Source organism: Akanthomyces muscarius, chromosome 6 (assembly GCF_028009165.1).
Source record: "Akanthomyces muscarius strain Ve6 chromosome 6, whole genome shotgun sequence".
NCBI lineage: Eukaryota > Fungi > Ascomycota > Sordariomycetes > Hypocreales > Cordycipitaceae > Akanthomyces > Akanthomyces muscarius.
This window is the reverse complement of record NC_079246.1, coordinates 1404013-1423769: the sequence shown is the minus strand read 5'-3', so window position 1 is coordinate 1423769 and position 19757 is coordinate 1404013. Positions and strand designations below refer to the sequence as shown.

Below are 19757 nucleotides of genomic sequence, written 5' to 3'. Positions count from 1 at the left end.
TGCCCTCTCTTGTCAGAACATCACACCCATGTCGGCAACCCCGCCATGCACCACCGACGATGCAGGTACACCGAGAGCCGCCACCACCTCGGTCAGCGCCCTCCCCAACGAGCTGCTCGTCGCCGTCTTCTCCCACCTCGACGCCTCGTCCTCGCTGGAGCCGCGCTTCCGCGATGACGCCTCGACGCTCATGGACGCCTACTACGCCGCGCGCGGCCCTCACTGCCGCCGCCGCCACCACCACCACCCCTCTCGCGGGCACCCGCTCAAGTCGGCGTCGCTCGTGTGTCGTCGATGGCGCGCCGCCGTGCTACCGCGGCTCTTTCGGCACGTGCTCTGGACGCTGCGCCGTCTGGAAGAGCCCTCGTCCTCGTCGTCGCCGAGCGTCCACGGGGAGGGGTTCGAGGTGCTGGCCTTTCTGCAGAGGCACGGCCTGCGCGGCGTGGAGAGCATCATGCTGCACGTGCCGTGCCCGGAGCATCTGATTGACGACCCGACGGAGCTCGTGGGGCGGTATGGCCTGGTGCCGAGCACGGTGGTGCAGCAGCGCGAGGACGAGGGCGAGGAGGATGCGGAGAGCGTGGTGCTGTCCGAGACGGCAAGCCTGGTCCTCGCCGAGGGCAACGGCCACGCCACATGGGCCAACACCTGGTTCTGGGACATGCTATTTGCCGTCGTCGACCCCTTGCGCGTCAGCATCCTCGCCGCGCCCGTCGTGCTCGCCACCATGCTGAGCCGCAAAGTGTACACCCAGTGCCAGCCGCTCATGATGACGCGGTACCATCTCCTCTCCGTCTCGCGCCCGGACCGCAGTCCGCCACCGCCAGAAGACGACGACGACGACGACTCGGAGGAGGAGGAAGAAGATGATGACGATGCGTCGCCCCAAGACTCGACGGCGACGACACGGTCTCTTCTCGCCCCGCTGTGCGACAACCTCCCCTGCGAGCTCTTCGCCCGCCGCCGCCGCTGGACCGCGCTCCTCGCCAACGAGAGCTCCTCCGTCTCCATCTACAAGTCGGACGCCTACGGCGCCGTCCCGCCCTCGCCACTCCTCAGCCTGCTCGCGTCGCGCGACCCCCGCACGCGGCGCTTCCTGCGACGCTCCCTGCGACGCCTTGCTTACATCGCCGTCATGCCCATGGCGACGCACGTCCAGTCGGCGCTGCTCGTCGCGTGCCCCGCGCTGCGCCTCGAGGAGCTGTTCATCCAAGTCATGCCGCCCGGGGTCGACATTGCCCACGACGGCCACGGGGCCTACGGCCGCTTCGAGGGCCTGGACATGGAGGACCTCGTCATGGAGCGCGACTCGGTGTACGGCCTGCTGTTTGCGTGCATCTTCATCCCCGGCCCGCAGCGCCAGTGGGAGGCGCTGCGCGTGTTTGAGACGGGCGACGCCGAGGGGGACGAGGTGGCGTGGGCCGAGGCCGTCGAGACGGTGCAGGCGAGCACCTCGTGGTGGGACGTCGATAGGCGCGGGCGCTTCGTGAGGAATCTGGCGAGGGAACAGGGCAGGCGGAGGAACAAGAACGCGGATCTGCCGATGCAGAGTTTGTCACCGCCGCCGCTGTAGAGGGGGGGTTGTTATTGGAATAGATCCTTGGCTCACGAGGCAGTGGGGTGGGTGCTCGGCGTTTGGGCATGGCAATGGGATTGGGCTTTTTTTTTTCTCATGTCGCACAAGGAGGTATGCCCCTCTCTACGACCAGACTTTTGGAATAGATTGTACATGTCAAACAAGTAAATCGGGCACAGTGCGTGTGTGCGCCGCATGCATTCAAGTACGGCTGCTCTTCCGTCCCGGTATCTATAAAGCTGATCCAGCCTCGACGGGCCGTCTACTGTGATACGCCGTGTGTTTCCCAAACAGAACCCCAGATATGCAAGATTTGATCCAAATAAAGAAACGTACGTTGTACCCGACAGACATGTAGTGAATAATGGTGATGAAAAAAAAAACATGAGAAACACCGCCTGTGTAAACAAAGTGCAGAGAGTAAAACAAAGTAGAAAAAGTCAAGGAGTGGAATATTCAAGTGCCCACTCATGCATCGCTTCCGCTCAGGTTGCCGTCCTCGTCGTCGCTGTCCGTCAGGTCGACGGCCAGCTTCTGCGCCTCGTGCTCCGTCATCTCGCGGTACGTGCTCCAGCTGAGCGCCAGAAAGGCGACGATGATCATGGAGCCGCCGAGCATGGCGGCGCCGCTGAGGGGCTGCCCCGTGAGGGCCCAGTCGGCGAGGGCGACGATGAAGATGGTGAGCAGCGCGGCGACCGACGACAGCACGGGCGACGTGAGCGAGATGAGGACGAGAAAGGAGCCGCTGAAGATGGCGTTGCACAGCACGGCCATGAGCACGAGGCGCGCCGTCGCGGCGTCGGGCAGCGCAAACTTCTCCAGGCCGGCCGCGTTGAGCAGCGGGAGCGGGATCCACAGCACCGTCAGCGTGAAGAGGCCGATGAGCGAGCCAAACGTGTTGGCAAAGATCATGCCGCGCCCGGGCGACACGCCGTCGGGCGGACAGGCGAAGCGCTTGTACATGACCTCGTACAGGCCGTAGAGCACGGAGCCGAAGCCAATGACCATGTTGCCGAGGAAGCGGTTCTCGGCCGTGTCGGCGTTGGGCCCGGAGCTTCTGGTCGTCGCCTTGCCGACCTCGCCTTCGGTGGTGGAACCGCCCGTGTCGCCGTACGCGACGACGAGGACGCCAAAGATGGCAATGAGCACGGCGACGGACTTGTCGAGGCGCAGGGGCTCGCGCAGGATGGGCACGGAAAAGGCGTAGGCGAAAAAGGCGGAGCAGTTGTAGATGGCCGTTAGGTCCGAGGGCGTCGTCATGCTGACAGCAATGTACCAGCTGAGGCCGGCGACGGTGAGGGCCGTGGTGACGAGGGCCGTGATGCGGAGCATGTAGCGGACGGAGCGCGCGCTGTACTGGAGCGTGGCGCCAAACACGTCGAGCGTCTGCATCTCGACCATGAGGGCCGTGGACTTGAGCAGCTGCGTGTGGCGCCGCCAGAAGACGGGCCACGGCTGGTCGAGCTTCTGCAGGCGCAGGATGAGCAGCTGCGCGGGCCAGAGCACGATCCACGAGCTGTGCGTAAAGTACATCATGCAGTAGGCCTTGTCCCAGCCGAGGTCGTGCTGGATGTACGCGCTCAGCTCCGTCTGGATGCAAAAGGACACGAGCGACACGGCGAGGAAGAAGGCGGCGTAGGTGTACTTTTTGCGCGCGGCCTGCTCGGCGGCGTACCCGCGCGGGCTCCGCGAGCGCATCGCCGTCGAGCGACGGGATAGAGCCGGGCGGGGCGTGATGGCGGGCACGGCGCGGCCGTTGGGGGTGAGGGTGCCGTTGGAGCGGCCGCGCTCGGCGGCGTCGTGGTGCTCGTGGCCATGGTCGTTTTCGGGCTTGGCGAGCAGCGGCGTGGCGTAGACGCCCTCGTTGGGTCGCGGCATGGTTATCGGAGGGCTGTGTGTCAAGATGATGTTTGAGAAAACGAGTGTCGGAGGAAGGCAGGGATGGGGTCAAGATGGCCGGCGGATCAGGGCATGGAAGCAGGCGAGCAAGAGAGCGAGGCACCGAAGGTTATTGTAGAGACTGCTTCACGAGCCAGTTGGTGAAATGTTGATTGAAGAGGAGTTCCCGCACGAAAGGGATCGTCGTTTTGTTGTCGACACGGAGGAAGCCGTTCGCCTGGCATGTATTGGTTTGAGATGACGGTTCCGGTTTTCGAGGATGGATCAATGTATCGACTGCACGATGTCGTTGGGGGGGTTCGACAGATGTTCTTGGGGCCGGTCGGTGGAATTGAATTGTCACAAAGGAGGGAGAAGGGGAAAATTGCGGAAGAGGAAAAAAAAGGCTTTGGCGAAAGTCGGCTCGTATCCTCCTCAACCTGGTATGGATGTGGCCGTTTTGGAGGGCGGCTGAGGCCAGCTGAATCCACTGCAGCGTCACTGAGCAAAGCCACTCACACTGGACATGACCGCTGACGTGGAGGGTCTGGAGAAAAACAGCGGGGAAAGTTTAGGGGGTTCAGAGGGCGAATTCAGGCAAGAAAAGGCCATGCTGGCGCCCCTGAAATTTGGATTCGCCCACGCAAACCCTTTTCTTCGAGCCCCCGCTGAAAGTTAAAAGGGCACAGTGCTTGCTTGGGCTGCTTCCAGCGCGCCCCTCTGGAGCTGCATTGCTGAGCGCAGCACATGCTGGTCACTGGTCGTCTCAGGTCACACGCACCGAGTCATCTGCACGACGCCGGGGTTGAATTAAGCATAACGAGACGGGCCGCCTTTACTCTTTTTCTTACATATCTGGACAAGGTCATGTATAAATTTTCTGCATGCTCCGAGCGCCTGGAGCGCATGCTACGTGTGCATAGCGCCATAGTCAGCCGTACCCAAGTGCAGTGAAGCATGATCCATCCACCACGACAAAACACGGCAAACCACGCCAGAAGACGCAACTCTCTGAAATACGGCCCTCTATCTATTTCGCGCCCGGCGTAAAGAGCACCTGCTGCGGGTTGTACGAGTACTCGAGCTTGCCGTGCCAGTACGGCACCGCATCCTCCTTGGCCGCCTCCCACGCACGGTCGAGCGCCTCGACGACGTCCTCGGGCAGCGGGCCCTTTTCGACATTGTCCAGGTTGTTCTCGAGCTGCTCGACGCTCGACACGCCGACAATGATGCCGTCGTTGCCGCCGACGACCCGCAGGCCCGAGTGGTGCACCATCCACCGCAGCGCCGTCTCAATCAGCGTCAGGCCGTCGTGCGCCGCGACGGCCCGCTCGGCAATCTGCAGCGCGCGGAACACGCCGTCCTTGAAGTAGCGCTCGCGGTAGCGGTCGCCCAGCGTGGCCGCCTCGTTGGAGAAGCGGCCGCTCTCGGGCACGACGTCCTTGGACTTGATCTTGCCGGAGAAGAGCCCGCCGGCGAGCGGGTTGTAGACGACAATGTCGAGCCCGTAGCGCCGGCACGCGACAAACAGCTCCTGCTCAATGTTGCGCGTGATGCAGTTGTACATGCCCTGGTACACGGTCGGCCGCACCCAGCCGTTGTACTTGCACGTCAGCGCCACCTCGGCCACCTCGTGCGCGGCAAAGTTGCTCAGCCCTAGGTGCACAAACTTGCCGGCCTTGTGCAGCTCGTTGACGGCCTCGAGCGTCTCGGCAAAGGGGGTGCCGCGGTCGGGGCAGTGGAGGTAGAGGATCTGTCGCGCTGATGTGTCAGTAAAATTCATCCAGCAGTGGTGGTGATGCGATGATGATAATCATAATGATGATGTAGGCTTCACTTACATCCACACAGTCGGTGCCCAGCTCAGCCAGGCTCTTTTCCACGGACGCCTTGACGGCCTGCGCGTTGTTGCCGCCCGGCTTGGACGGGTACTCGACCTTGGTCGCCAGCGTGAAGCCGCGGTCCTTCCACCGGGCCTCGCGCGTAAAGGCCTCTTGCTTGCCGTCGACGTAGATGCGGGCCGTGTCGACCTCGTCGTAGCCCCGCGCCTGCAGCGTGTCGAGCGCTTTGCCCAACGTCGCCACGTCGGTGATGCGCGCGCCGGCTTCCTTGCTGGGGCCAAAGGTCATGAGACCCAGGATGACCCTGGGCTTGGTGCGAGTCGGGACGATGAGAGGCATGTTGCTTTTCTCTTTTTCTTCAATAGATGCCGAGTTTTTGTTGTAATTGCGTAGGTTGCTGGTGGCGAGCTGCCCAGGACTAGCTCTCTTCCCGGTGCGGGGAGCTTGCCTGCCCCGCGATGTCGGCATTGGTGCTGTTCCGCCGCGACGGCGCCGGCCCCTCCTCCACTTTCATTATGAAGTAATGGCCTGCTGTAGCTGGCTTGGAAGTAGGCACAAGATCATGATTGTGCCACCTTGATAGTGCACTACTAGCTTTGCTTATAAATCGTAGTTCCTTGAGCATTTGGTCTGTGATGGGCGAAATCGTGGGCTCCAGGCTAGCTCTTGGAAGCGAGTATCGCGCAATAGATGCCACGTCAAGTTGTGAAATGCATCATGCAAGATATGATCGGTGAATTCGTAATGAGAGCACAATCACTCTTTGCCATAACACCCGCGCGAATCATGGCCCAGTATCTAGAGCTGAAGAGATCTGGTAACGCTCGCTGTACCAAAGCCGCTGTCGTGGCGGCGTCATCTCAGCACTCTCCCTTTGACTGCGGTAAAGGAGCAAGCAGGTCGCGAAACCCACTAAGAAAAGAACTAAGCGCTACGAGATAAGGTCTTATTGTCAGGCTTAATTAGTGTTATTTAAGGTAGACCCTGGTTCTTACCTACGTCTCAGTACTTCCCCCTAAGTGGCCTTTTACTACTAATACAAAGTACCTAGTTTTTTTTTTTTTTTTTTTACACATAATTGGCTGTTGCCCCTACAAAATGCCTACTTGCTCCTTTACCGCAGTCAAAGGGATACCAGAGTCTAAGCAGAGTGGTCCGCCAAGATCACATACAGAATTCACCTTTGCGTGATGAGCTCTGAGATTGGCGCCTAGATCTATTTACTACGTGATTGATCAGCCAAGAACAATGTTACTTGGAAAAATCCAAAGTCTATCAGAGTCGTCACGGATGCCGCCAATCGTCATGTAACAAGTACTTTAGCCCAAATTCTATTGTAAAAAAGGGATATTGTTTTCAGCAGTGGTGCCTGACGCTATTATGGGTTTCTACTGAGTATTGCTCTTAGACCACGGCTGTGGGGCGGCACTTTGGTTGTTACCAGATGGACACCAGCTCCCAGGTCCGTTGCTCGGTACCTTTTGTTACGGGATTACTTCCAACGAAAGTGCTTCAAAATGTATCTACAGTTTGGTTCTATCCCATGGGACACCAGAAGCCGGCCGGCTATCTCTTCTGCGGCACGACATATGGAGGTAAACTTGATCTTATTTACTATGCCTTGTCAAACCAAGTCATTTTCAAATCATCGCCCGTCTCCGTCGCCGGCGCAAAATTAATCCCGACTCTCACCACGCTCCCCTCCGCACCCAGCACAAACTGGACGCGCCGTGCCGCCCTCGCCGCCGCCGCTGGTACCGCGAGATCCTCCCACCCCACGAAGAAATCTCCCGACACGTGCTCCATCTCGTACACAAAATCCCCGAGCGCGGTAAACTCAGTCCGCAGCACCTCTGTCACCCCGCTCCGCACCGGTGTCGTCGCCCGCGGGCTCGCCACGATGAGCTTTAGCGTCTTGTGGCCGTTGCCGGTGTAACTCCCTGCGTAGCAAGACAGAGGCAGCGTCAGAGGGAGCGGTGGGTTGGGAATGTGTGGGTAGATGGTCTCGCGCGCCTTGTAGAGATGCTTCCCGCTGCCCTCCAGCTTGTCGCTGAGTTCGTTCTCGGGACTCGGCTGTCGCTCGGCAGGCGGCACGCGCAGCACGTCGTCCAGGAGGCGCAGTTTTAGCGACTGCCATGCGACAAACCCCTGGCTGCTGTTGGAGAGAACAGCCATGCCCCATTTTGCATCCGGCAGGTACAGCAGCTGCGAATTGAAGCCGTTGATGCCGCCATTGTGCGAGACGACGCGCCGTCCGCGATACGTCTGCTGCGACCAGCCGAGGCAGTACAGCCCGTGGGACCAGTGCTCCTGGGGCGTACTGGGATCATCTAGAGACAGTGGCGTGAGGAGCTTCTCCTGGTAGTCCTTTCCGAGTGGTAGCGTGCTGTGCATGACGCCATGCAAGTAGGCTGCCATGTCGCGGATTGAGGAAATCAAGCCTCCGCCGCCGATGAGCGGATAGTCATTCACGTGTGCCGTCTCCTTGATCTTTTTCGCCAAAGGATCATAAATATATCCAGTACATAGCTGCTTTCCGGAAGCTTTGGCCTCTTGGAGTGACGGATACGTTGAGTCCATCCCCAGTGGACCCCATATATACTCGCGATGCGATTCCTCAATCGGCTTCCCTGTCAGCGTCTCAATAACATGCTGGATGGCCATGTAGCCCATGTTGAGATATTCCTGCTTCTCCCGCAGCTCCGCCACCATCGGCAAATGTCGTAGCGCTCTCACAGCATCACGTACTGTGTAGCCCTCCCCGCCGTAGACAGAGTCGTTGGCACCCACGCCGAGGCGGTGGCCCAGCGCGTCTTCGAGGGTGGCATGCGCTGTGGCGTATTCGTCCGCAAGCGCGAAATCCTCAGGCATGAGCGCCTGCAGCTTCGTTTTGAGCGTGATGCTGTCAGGCAGGGAAGGGCAAGCCTTAAGGCGCTTGCCGGTGTCGAGGCCCTCGAGAACAGAGAGGAGTGCGGTGGCTGTTTGGGACTTTGTGAGCGAGGCAATGTAGTAGAGTGAGTCGGGCGTAGCTTTATTCTCGCCTAACTGCGCATCGCCAAATGACTACACACCATTAACAGGGAAGACTAGTATTCGAAGATGGATGTAACCGTACTGTAAGATGAGTCTGCCCATTTTGAATAATACCAATAGAGATGCTCGGCACGTGGAAGCGCTCAATGAGATGCTCAATGTAGCTTCTAATCTGTGGTGTAAACGGGTCTGCGACTGGGCTGGTAGCCTCGTTCGCTGTACTTTCTACCTGGTCTTGCATATTCACTAGGATTAGAAACGAGTGAGGATCTAAAAGGCTATGCGCTGCCTGGCTTGAAATGCTGGAGTTGAGAACTGGTATCCGTCCCCCGCTCATTTATATAGGCATAAGGCTGCCGACAAACGCCATCGCAGCCTTGCGACGCTCACGCGTGGCTGTGACGTGGACATGGGTACTGTTGCCATGAGACAGAAACACCTTTCTTCCGAGACTCATATTTAGTGCGAAACCACAATTCAATAGTTTACTCGAGTACATAATCGTCGTAGAGTGGTGTAGTATTGCTCTCCGCAGCGGTTTAGTACTTGAAATTTGTAGGCCACCCCACCATAGAGGAAGTGCCTTCCTAGGCTTCTTTACTCTAGCTATCTATTATTCTATAGTGATTAAGCCTTAACTAATGAAAAGATGAAGAAACAAGAAGAATAAAAGTTTCCAAGTAAATAGCTTGTAGTAGACTTGAGAAAGGAAAGAATTACATTAGTTATATAGTCTTCTACTATAGTGTTTCCATAGGTATTTGAGAGCCTGTTGAGGTGGTTTTCTCACTAGGATAAAGGTATCTAAATCAGGGCTGGGTGGCCTGCAAAATTGAGGTATCCCGGGCGGATAGCAATCTTCTTTCTACTCGGGCGCAAACAGTCAGTCGAGCAGCCAACGAGAGGGTTAACTGCCTGCTTCACCAGCTTGTTGATAGGGGAGAGGATAACTGCTAGGTGGCTTCTCGCTGCCTACCTTTCTAATGTGCCCCCCCTCTGCTTGCTGGCTTATACGAGTGTGCGTATATGAGAGTGCACACACGCACACACACCAAAAAAAAAAAAACCCCCCATTTCGCGCTCTGGGTTGACCGGATCTAATTACTAATGTGCGACCGTAGCATTCGAGCATTCAGCGCCTCCGTTTTGGGCGAATCGACTAACACACTCTGGGTGTGGCGGGCTGCATATGCATCTCATTTTCCAAATTGCAGGCCCAACCAACCAACCGCACGGCGGCGCAGCTTTTTCCCCTCCTCCTTCTCCTCTTCTTCTTCTCGTCTTGCAATAGTCATTCCTCTACGAAACACACACACGACGCTGCTGAAGAGCATCTGCAACTGCAGCCACCCAACTCATATATCTACACCAGAGCAACATGGCTTCTGCACTCACTGATCAAGCATTCTGGCCACCACAAGAAGCAATCTTGGATCTCACTCTGGCCTTTGAAGATGTCATTCTCAAGATTCTTGTCTCTGGCATTTTTGTTGCCATCTCCCCTCTCGTCGCTCGGCATTTTCTAGGCAACCCTCTTTTTGTTCGATCGAGTCCGCTACTATGGACCAAGCTGGTACGTCCTTGGCCGTTGTGCAATGCACATCTCCCGACTAACGAGACCTTTAGACTGTGACTGTCGCCTTGGTTGCAATACTCATTGCAAGTCTCGGTTTCCGGGTGACGTCCAGCCAATTCCGTCCTGGGACTGCTCTGCCTGCAGCGGCGCTGGATCTCCTGGCTGTCATCGCCGTCGGCACTATTGTCCATGTGGAACACCGACGCGCCATTGGCACGTCGGCCTTTTCTAGCGTCTATCTCTTCCTCAGTATTGTTACGGACATCATCAGAAGCCGCTCGTTCTTTATTCGTCCTGGCTTGACCACCCTCGGTGCGCTGGCTGCCGCCGCCGCCGCTCTTCGAGCTGTTCTTCTGGGGCTCCAAGAACTCTCAAAGAGGAACCTGCTCGTTGACCCTCAGCTGCAAGAGATGATTGGATATGAAGTGATCAGTGGCTTTTGGAGTCGATCTTTCTTTGTCTATCTGTACCCACTGTTGGCCAAGGGTTTCCGCGGCGCTCTTGTCTTGTCTGACCTGAATCCCTTGGGGCCGGATTTTGCTGCGAGTACGCTGTATCCCCAGCTCAAGTATCACTGGGGCAAAGCAGATCGACTATCCGGTAAAGCCCTCTTCTTCTCCTGCATTTGCAGCTGGAAGCTTCTTTTTGCGTCCATCGCCCTTCCCCGCCTCGGTCAGAGCGGGTGCACCCTCGCCCAGCCCTTTATCCTACATCGGACCATCCTTGTGATTGGCGACGAGACTGTGGGAAATGTCGAAAGAGGCCTTCTCCTCATTGCAACAATACTATCATTCGGCGGCGCCGTTGTATGCAAGACGATGACAGCTCATTTGAGCACTCGCCTCAATACTCGCATTCGTGGTGCCCTCATTTCCCAAATGTTCGACAAGAGCCTTCGAATCTCACAATCGGAAGCCAAAAAGTCGGCCGCAATCACTTTAATGAGCGCGGATATAGAAGGAATTGCGTCTGGCCTGCCGCAGATATATGAACTCATCATGACACTCGTGGAGCTCGGCCTAGGCGTCTATATCCTATCGCTCTTTGTCGGGCACTCATGCTTTGTCGTTCTTGCACCATTGGTGGCATCGGCCATTGGCACCTATTTCATCGGGAATTGGATGGCTACGGCATTCGCGGCGTGGAATAAGAGTATCGAAGTCAGGGTGTCAAAAACGTCAAAAGTGATCGATCAGCTCAAGGCAATCAAAATGTTTGGATTGGGCCCGACAATCAGCATATATCTTCAGAAACTGCGCGAGGTAGAGACAGCCTCTTCCAACAAGTTTCGTGCCCTACAATCAGTCTCGGTCGTGGCAGTCCTTTGCGCAGAGTTTGTCACGCCCGTAGTGGTGATTGCCGCAGCCCTCTTCTGGAACACCTTCAGCGGGAGGCTCTCCGCTGCTACGGTGTTTCCCAGTCTTTCCATCGTAGCTCTGATCAAAGATCCGCTATCTTTGTTGCTAGGTGGGTATCCTTCAATGAAGGCCATGTTCAGCTGCTTCGAGCGCATACAGGATTTTCTGAAACTGGAAGAACGAAAAGACCCTCGAATAATCAGGAGCTCAGTGCCCGAGAACCAGGGCTCGGAGCCAAAACGCTCCTCTTACCCGGTCGTCGAATTTTCCGGCGCGAGCGTCGCGCCAGTCGGAACCCAAACACCCGTCCTCAAAGACCTCAATTTCGCACTGCTGCCCGGCTCCGTTACTGGGGCAGTGGGAATCAATGGCTGTGGAAAGTCTTTGATGCTGCAAAGTATCTTGGGCGAGGCCGAGATTCCGCACGGAAACATTTGTCTCAGCGAGACTGATGTTGCAGTGTGTGGGCAAACAGTCTGGCTACGAAACGCCACCGTCAAGGAAAATGTCGTTGGACCATTGCCATATGACGATGTACTTTTCAGAAAAGTGATGCACTGCTGTCTCCTGGACCAAGACCTCGAGTTGTTGCCTCAAGGCGCCGATTACGTTGTCGGTAGCGGAGGGTCCCGCCTGAGCGGTGGCCAGAGGCAGCGCGTGGTTCGTGCTTCTATATCCTTAGTTAATGGTTTCCGACTGACAGCTGTTTTAGGGACTTGCTCGGGCACTATATGCTCGTAAAGCTTTAGTCTTACTAGACGATGTTTTTAGCTCGCTCGATCACAGGACCGCCGTCTCTATTTTATTCAGGCTGTGCGGCGCAGAGGGCAACCTCAGAGAGTCCCAGTCCACTGTCGTATTTTGCACATTTTTGCGTGAGTACTTTATCACTATTTCGACGGAAAATCGACCAATACTAAATGTTGAAAAGCCGAGTGTCTTGATGTTGTTGATCAACTAATCGTGTTCGACGGCGAAGGACACGCAAAGCTGGAGGTCAATTCTTCGGAAAAGGATGCTCGCATGCAAACGATTCGCTCTTTAAACCCTGAAAAGATTACTGAAGCAGAAAACGATGCCGCCCAGAAGCAAGAGCCGGAAAAGGTACAGCTTAAATCCGCTACCAGTTCGGAGGAGAAAAACGAAGCTGTTCAGAAGGGGGACATGAGTCTTTATTGGCTTTTTATCGACCCTATTGGCAGATACAAGTTGCTTCTCTGGGCCGCTGTGATGTGCATTGGGTCGATTTTCGAGCTGGCCCCTGATGTGTACATGCGGTTATGGATCGAACATGCCCCTGAGAATAACCTCTTTTTTATCGGGTATGCATTGATTGCAGTGGTTGCTGTTTTCATCTTTATTGGCGCGGTCTCTGTGTTTTTGATCAAACTTATGCCACGTGCCTCGCTCAGCTTACACCAACAACTTGTTGACACCGTTCTACGCGCGACTCTCGGATTTCTGGGTACTACCGACAACGGTGTTATGATCAACCGCTTTAGCCAGGACATGACATTGATCATCCGCGCCCTTGTCATTACCTTTGTTCGAACAACCACTAGTATGAAACATACAAATTAAAGTTGTCTCTTCTGGAGGGCAGCATTTACTGACTATGCGTCTAGTGTTCTTCACGACAACAATTCAGGCTGGCATTATCGCGTCCGGCTCCTCATACATGGCCATCATTCTACCATTCATTGCCATTGCCGTCTACTTCATTCAGCGCTTTTACCTTCGCACGTCGCGACAAGTACGTGCCAATGATTTAGAGACCAAATCGCCGCTGTACACTCATTTCCAGGAAACAACCGATGGCCTGGTACATATCCGGGCATTCGGTTGGCAGAAGGCAAACCTTGAAGAAGCCTTCAAGTTTTTAGACGACTCCCAAAAGGGCGTCTACTACATGGATTCTATCCAGCAATGGCTCCAACTCATCTTGGGTCTGCTAAGCACAGTGATCGCTGCCGTCTTGATGACTCTGACGCTCTTTGTCACTAAATCTACGTCGGAAACGGCAGTGGGCCTCGCTTTTCTCAACTTGATCTTGTTTGGGAAGACGATGGAGCAGCTCATTAGTGCTTGGACTGGGTTGGAGACTTCCGTGGGAGCTCTGGCTAGGCTACGAGATTTTATGAAGAGCACACCGGAAGAACCGAATGACAGGCACAAGGCCGTGCCGAGCAACTGGCCATCGCACGGCGCTATTGAGCTGACCGATGTTACCGCTCGATACAGGTACCTTCAACAGCCTACAAAGATACTTCCAAGACGAAGCTAATTCGATCTTTAGTGATGATCCGCACCTTCCGCCAATCCTCAAGAATATTTCGCTCTCTATCGGCGCAGGGCAAAAAGTAGGAGTCGTTGGCCGTACTGGAAGGTGAGTTTTAGCCACGGGCTCTTCCAACAAAGTTCGCAAGGGGCTTCTACTAATTCATTGCACACTTTAGCGGCAAAAGTTCTCTGTTTTTGGCCCTTCTCGGCTTCCTTCAATATGACGGTACTATCAAGATTGACGGTATCGACATTTCGCAGGTCCCGCTGGACGAGCTACGCTCCCGCGTCGTAACCATTTCGCAGGACCAGATTAAGCTAGATGCTTCTGTTCGCATTAATTTGCTGCCATTCACGCTCAACACGCCGACGGCAGCGACCGACGAAAAAAGGTCACAAGAAGCCGAGCGACAGGACCTGAGGCTCAAGGAGCTGCTGACACGTCTCGGCATCTGGGGCCCGCTGGAACAGGGAGGGCTAGATGCCATGCTTGACGATGTTAGGTACTCGCATGGTCAGATGCAGCTACTCTGCCTGGCGCGGGGCATCGTGCGCTGTCAAGACACGGGCAGCAGGGTGGTGCTCATTGACGAGGCGACGAGCAGCGTGGAGCGGGGGATGGAGAAGACGGCCCAGGAGGTCATGAACGAGTACTTTGCAAACTGCACGGTGCTGGTCATTGGGCATCGCGAATCTAGTATTAGAGGCGTCGAGTCGACATTGGAACTTTCGCAGGGTGAGATTGTACGCACTGAGCCGACCCGGCCTCGTTCAGACGAGGAGGTGGACTCGGACTATTGGTCATGGCCGCGCTTGTCATGGACTTGATGTTCAGCTGAAGAACGCTCCAAAGAGCAGAAGAGATGGGGTGCCTTTCAAGTCAAGATAAGAACTGCATGGTGTTGTTCACTTGGTGTCTGGGTTACCATGAGAATGCAATACGCCTAGCGCGCAAGCTTCTGAGCATGCATTGTATGGTAGTATTATGTTATATCTCATGAGCGCCACATTTCTCGGCTGAGCGCTCTAGCAATTTGTAAAGAGTACGTTATTCATCCGCTTGACGGCGTAGAAAGTTTGAGAAATAGCTGTGCCAGAAACGTCGCACGCCGTGTTCGGGAGACTTTTTTGTTTTGTAGAACCTCACCTCTGGCAAAAGTCTCAAGTTAGCAGCAAATGTGGACGGTCGTAACCGCTAGCTCTCTGTGTAGAGTTCCGCACAAGCAAATATTTGGCGGAAGCTATGAAGCGATAAGCTACCAATCTGCGAAGCGTGGCTTTCTAGTCGCCCAGAAGCCAGCTCAGATCTTCCCACTACTACTAGCTTCCGCTGGAGCAGCGGGATAGCTATGGGCAACGAACGTGCGACCGGGAGCTAAGACAAAGAATAGCGTCAATTATTAACGGGTCGCCGGCCCCCACGAGATGCACCCGCCACTCTCGGGTAGGATCTGCTGGTGTCCAGCAAAAGGCAGCGCGCCACAATGCGAGTCCTTGGCCCCCACGTTACTCCTGCATTTTCAATAGTCAAAGTTATGTCATGCAGACCTCTGCTAGCAGGAAAATACTTTTATGAGGAAAGAAAGGATTCGTGTCCTGGTTCAGCCTCGGCTCCACGATGGCGCTCATCAGAGGCTATATCATCCAATTGTAGGCTACGGATTGCATCCTTCAGGAGACCGCTATCAGAATCACCCCAAACTTTCCGTAAGAGGCAGGTCAACAGATGGAACTAACCCGGAGGATCTTTCTATTGGGAGGGGCGATGTACCAGTACTTGTTTCCCGCATGGTAAATACTCGTCACGAAAAGCAGTCCCAAAAAGGTCACACGTCCGCCCCACCACACATTCGGGCAGCTAGCTTGTGAATTTTGCGACAGTGCTAATTTAATGTCGGAGCCGGGGACCTAGTGACGGAGCCCGCTCTCGGGTTTGTGCCTAAATGCCTAATTGTGCCTTTGCGTTTTGAAATGAATCGCTTATTTCTCTGTGCGCGTGCTTTAACTAGTGCATTTCACGCCGCCGGAAACCACTCGCAAGCCCGGTAAGGGCTAGAACAATATCGACGGGCTCATGAGCAGGTCCGCGACAAATAAATCAGGGAGGGGTACAAGGACTTGCTGGTAATGCTCCGAACTGTTCATTGAGCAAAACAGGGCAGTCCCAAGGGTGATAGCCTGAGACCAGACCGCGCCCGTCCTGGACGCATGCAGGCTGGGGACACATGTGGGAGCGCAGTATACATGTATGCGCCACGCCCAAGTAATATTAAACGAAGTTGAGTGCACGCCACCCAGCTGACACGTCGACAGGTGGCTTCCCATGAATGCTCAACTAAGGCATCACAGACGAAAGGGCATGGAAGCAATAGACTGCCAGAGATGATAAGCAATGAATGAAAGACTTTAGAAGAGGATTGTCCACGCCCAGATTTGAGTATGATACTCCGAGCCGTTTCCGTCAAGTACACTTTGTGTCAGTCCGCCAAATTTAAACCCTTGCGATACCATTGACTGGTTGAGCCAAGCCCGCACTCTTCGGGGACTGAATTTAACAGGGAGAAAGCTTTGCGCAGGTCTATCTTGCAAACTGTTTGCTGTCACGAACTGGGCAGGTCGCCAGTTTTGTAGCCCATGATTGGTCGAGCAGCCTTTAAGATTCCAATACTATATAATATCCCTTTAAAATACTAATATAATATAAATAAGATACTTATAATAGGCCTCTAAGAGAGTAGTCTAGTAATAGGATAATTAGAAAAGTAAATAGCTTTAAAGAGGTAATTTAGATAGTACTTTTAGAGTATAATTATTAAGTATATATTAATTATAAGTAAAAAGTTTAATTAACTAATTATCTTCTAAGATAATAGTATTTAATAATAGTACTTTCTTAATAACTTAAAGCTTTAACGTGGTTGATAAGCGAGTCGCCTAGATAAGCGAGTCGCCCGGGTTTCCCCACTTATTTCCTAAATCTAGAATAACTCTATTATAGTGGGGCTAAAATAGCTAGTCTTTTTTTATATTAGATATATAACCATTAAATTACCTATAAAGTTAAGAATAATACTTTATATTAATTATTTAAATTTAAATAACTAATTTAATAGTAATTAGATTTAATTCTTTTTTAAACTCTTTTTAAAATTAATTATATCTTAGTCTCTTTAAAAATAGAATATCTTTTTAATATATAGTATACTATAATAATAAGAATAGATATAAAGGCTTAAAAAAAATATAGTTAATCTTTTTAATAACTAAGTTAAATAAGAAAAATAAAAAAATAAAAGAAAATTTCTTATTTTTAATATAACTTATTAAAAGGCTTAATTATATTTATTTATTAAGTCTTATTAGCTATATATACTATTATTAAAGCTCTCTATTAAGTTTTATAGTTATATATATAAAGACTATAAAATTATTAAATTTAAAAAGAATTTAGAAAAGAATTAAATCTAATATATATTATTTAATATAATATATAATTACTACTTATCTATAATTATTACTATTTTACTATAAATAGTTTAATAACTTAATATACTATATTTAAAAGCCTAGCTATTTTAGCTTTACTCTTATAGAGTTATTTTAACTTTAGTAAATAAGTGGGGCAAAACGGGCAACTCGCTTATCTAGGCGACTTACTTATTAACTATATTATACCTATTAGTATTTTAATATTATAAAAAAAGACTAGATAAATAATAATAATAATATTATTTATTAGTAATAAATAATCTTTATTTTTAAGATAAAGCTATTATTTTTAAGTTATTAATTATTAGTTATTAATAATATAATTTATAAGTGAGTAGGCTATCTAAGTAAGTAGGCCACTTTATATTATTTTTTAATTAACTATATTTAAACTCTATTAACTTATTAAGATAAAATAGTTTTAACTTTAAATAAAAAAGATATTATTAATACTTTTAAGACTTTAAAAAAAGACCTTATATTATTACTTTAAAGTATAGCTTATATCTATAATATACTATAAATAATACTAATATATTATTAATAAGAATAACTAAGTTAAACTAATATAATAATATACTTTTAAAAATTAATAAATAAATAAAAAGATCTCCTTATTTAGTATATTCTTAATCTAGATATATAATCTTAACTATCTTACTTATATAATATAGAAGCTATAACTAACTACCTATTAGAGCTTAAATATAATATTCTAGTTAAAAGGTACTAGTCTATAAACTTTATTAAGTAATACTTAGAACTTATTATATATTTATTATATTAAATTAACTATTAAAAAGTCTAATATAAAGATTTAAAGTAATATTAAGACTAGTTTTAATTAATAGAAAATACTATTATAAAATATAATATATAAAAAGGGGAGATTTATAACTTTAATAAGATAGGCTTTATAATAGACTAAATATTATTTAAAATAGTTATTATAAATATAAAAAGATATTAAAAAGGTTAAAAAATATAATAAGGAAATTATATTTAGGTAATAATAATAAAGTGTATTAATATAGCTAGTATTATTATTCTTTTATTTATTATTATTATAAATAAAACCTATCTCTCTTTTTAATATAAAAATAGGTTTTTATTTTATAATTAGGCTATTTTTATTATTAAAAATAAATAGACTATAAATAAAAAGTACTTAAAATAGTTTAAATATTTTAATCTATATATAAAAACTAAAAGAATTAGTAAATATAAACTATTAATCCTTAATAGATATAAAAGCTATTACTTTATAGATTTTAAATTATATTATAAGGTAAATAATATAATTATATTATATATACCTATTTATTTATTATATATACTTTAACTATTAGATATTACCTATTTTTAGCTATTAAAACGTATATATAGTAATATAATTAATAATCTAATATATACTAAGATTACCTATATTACTAAAAAAGAATTTTTCCTTATAGTTTACTTAATATATAAAGCTTTTATAACTAAATTAAATATTCTTAGTAGTTTTTAAAATATTAAGATTTATCTTTTTAATTTAGAATATATTATTTTATAGCTTAATATAAAGTTATAAACTTTATTATTTCTTAATACTACTAATAGTTAAGAACTTCCTTAGCTTCTAAAAACCCTTAATAATCTAATAGAGGCTTTATTTTAAATAGAATATATTAAAAAAAGGATAAGGATCTATTAGAGTAGCTCTCTAAGTAAAATTATTATAAATATCTCTTAGTTATTAAAGTATATAATAAAAATAATATAATAGATAGTATTAATATAAGAATAAATTAATAAGCTAAAAGTAGTAAATATATAACTTTCTTAATACTAATATATATAAAAAAAACGCTTATAGACTAGAAGATCTCTTACTCTAAAAGCTAGTAAAAATTTAGCTATTTAGTTATAAAAGAAGGGTAAAAAAAGATATAATAAGTCTAAAAGTCTAAGTTTATTAATATAACCTAAACTATACTATTAGTATTATAATAATTATAATAAAACTAGCTATAATTTTAGGATATATAAAAAGGTAATAGAAATTACTTTTTTAGATAATTATAATTAATTTTTATTAACTAGATTTTATTTTAGTTTATTAAAGTATATTTTTTATTATAAGGTCCTAAAAGGTAGCTTACTTACTTAAATAGCCTACTCGCTTATAAACTATATTATATATAAAAAAAGCACTTATAAACTAGAAGATCTCTTACTCTAAAAGCTAGTAAAAATTTAGCTATTTAGTTATAAGGGAAGGGTAAAAGAAGATATAATAAGTCTAAAAGTCTAAGTCTATTAATATAGTTTAAGCTATACTATTAGTACTATAATAATTATAATAAAATTAGCTATAATTCTAGGATATATAAAAAGGTAATAAAAATCACTTTTTTAGATAATTATAATTAATTTTTATTAACTAGATTCTATTTTAGTTTATTAAAGTATATTTTTTATTATAAGGTCCTAAAAGGTAGCCTACTTACTTAAATAGCTTACTCACTTATAAACTATATTAGTTATAAAAGTTATTATATAATCTAATTTCTATAAGAATATTATAATAATAATATTTATATTTTATTCTTATTAGTATATAGCTTTTATATCTTTTAGCCTCTTAATATAGCTATCTTTTAGCTTATAAAGAGCTATTATAAGTTATATCTTAGAAGATACCTTATTATTACTAACTTATTATTATTAAGTAAAGAGCTCTT

The 19757-nt window shown here is 48.5% G+C and overlaps 5 protein-coding genes across 5 annotated transcripts; 2 read left to right on the top strand and 3 right to left on the bottom strand.

Annotated features, from left to right (window-relative positions):
• Positions 1–28: 28 nt before the first annotated feature.
• On the top strand, positions 29–1573 carry LMH87_000501 (uncharacterized protein; the record flags this gene model as incomplete). Its single annotated transcript, XM_056198417.1, has 1 exon — positions 29–1573. The coding sequence occupies one exon, from the start codon at positions 29–31 to the stop codon at positions 1571–1573; it is 1545 nt and encodes a 514-aa protein (XP_056055369.1).
• A 471-nt stretch (positions 1574–2044) lies between these two features.
• Positions 2045–3454, bottom strand: LMH87_000500 (uncharacterized protein; the record flags this gene model as incomplete). The annotated part of the gene is made up of 1 exon (XM_056198416.1): positions 2045–3454. The coding sequence occupies one exon, from the start codon at positions 3452–3454 to the stop codon at positions 2045–2047; it is 1410 nt and encodes a 469-aa protein (XP_056055368.1).
• Positions 3455–4484: 1030 nt separating this feature from the next.
• On the bottom strand, positions 4485–5634 carry LMH87_000499 (uncharacterized protein; the record flags this gene model as incomplete). The annotated part of the gene is made up of 2 exons (XM_056198415.1): positions 4485–5207; positions 5296–5634. The coding sequence occupies 2 exons, from the start codon at positions 5632–5634 to the stop codon at positions 4485–4487; spliced, it is 1062 nt and encodes a 353-aa protein (XP_056055367.1).
• Positions 5635–6909: 1275 nt separating this feature from the next.
• LMH87_000498 (uncharacterized protein) lies at positions 6910–8569 on the bottom strand (the record flags this gene model as incomplete). The annotated part of the gene is made up of 2 exons (XM_056198414.1): positions 6910–8358; positions 8411–8569. The coding sequence occupies 2 exons, from the start codon at positions 8567–8569 to the stop codon at positions 6910–6912; spliced, it is 1608 nt and encodes a 535-aa protein (XP_056055366.1).
• Positions 8570–9706: 1137 nt separating this feature from the next.
• Positions 9707–14370, top strand: LMH87_000497 (uncharacterized protein; the record flags this gene model as incomplete). Its single annotated transcript, XM_056198413.1, has 7 exons — positions 9707–9901; positions 9955–11922; positions 11975–12137; positions 12194–12823; positions 12888–13503; positions 13559–13648; positions 13719–14370. The coding sequence occupies 7 exons, from the start codon at positions 9707–9709 to the stop codon at positions 14368–14370; spliced, it is 4314 nt and encodes a 1437-aa protein (XP_056055365.1).
• Between the last annotated feature and the right edge of the window lie 5387 nt (positions 14371–19757).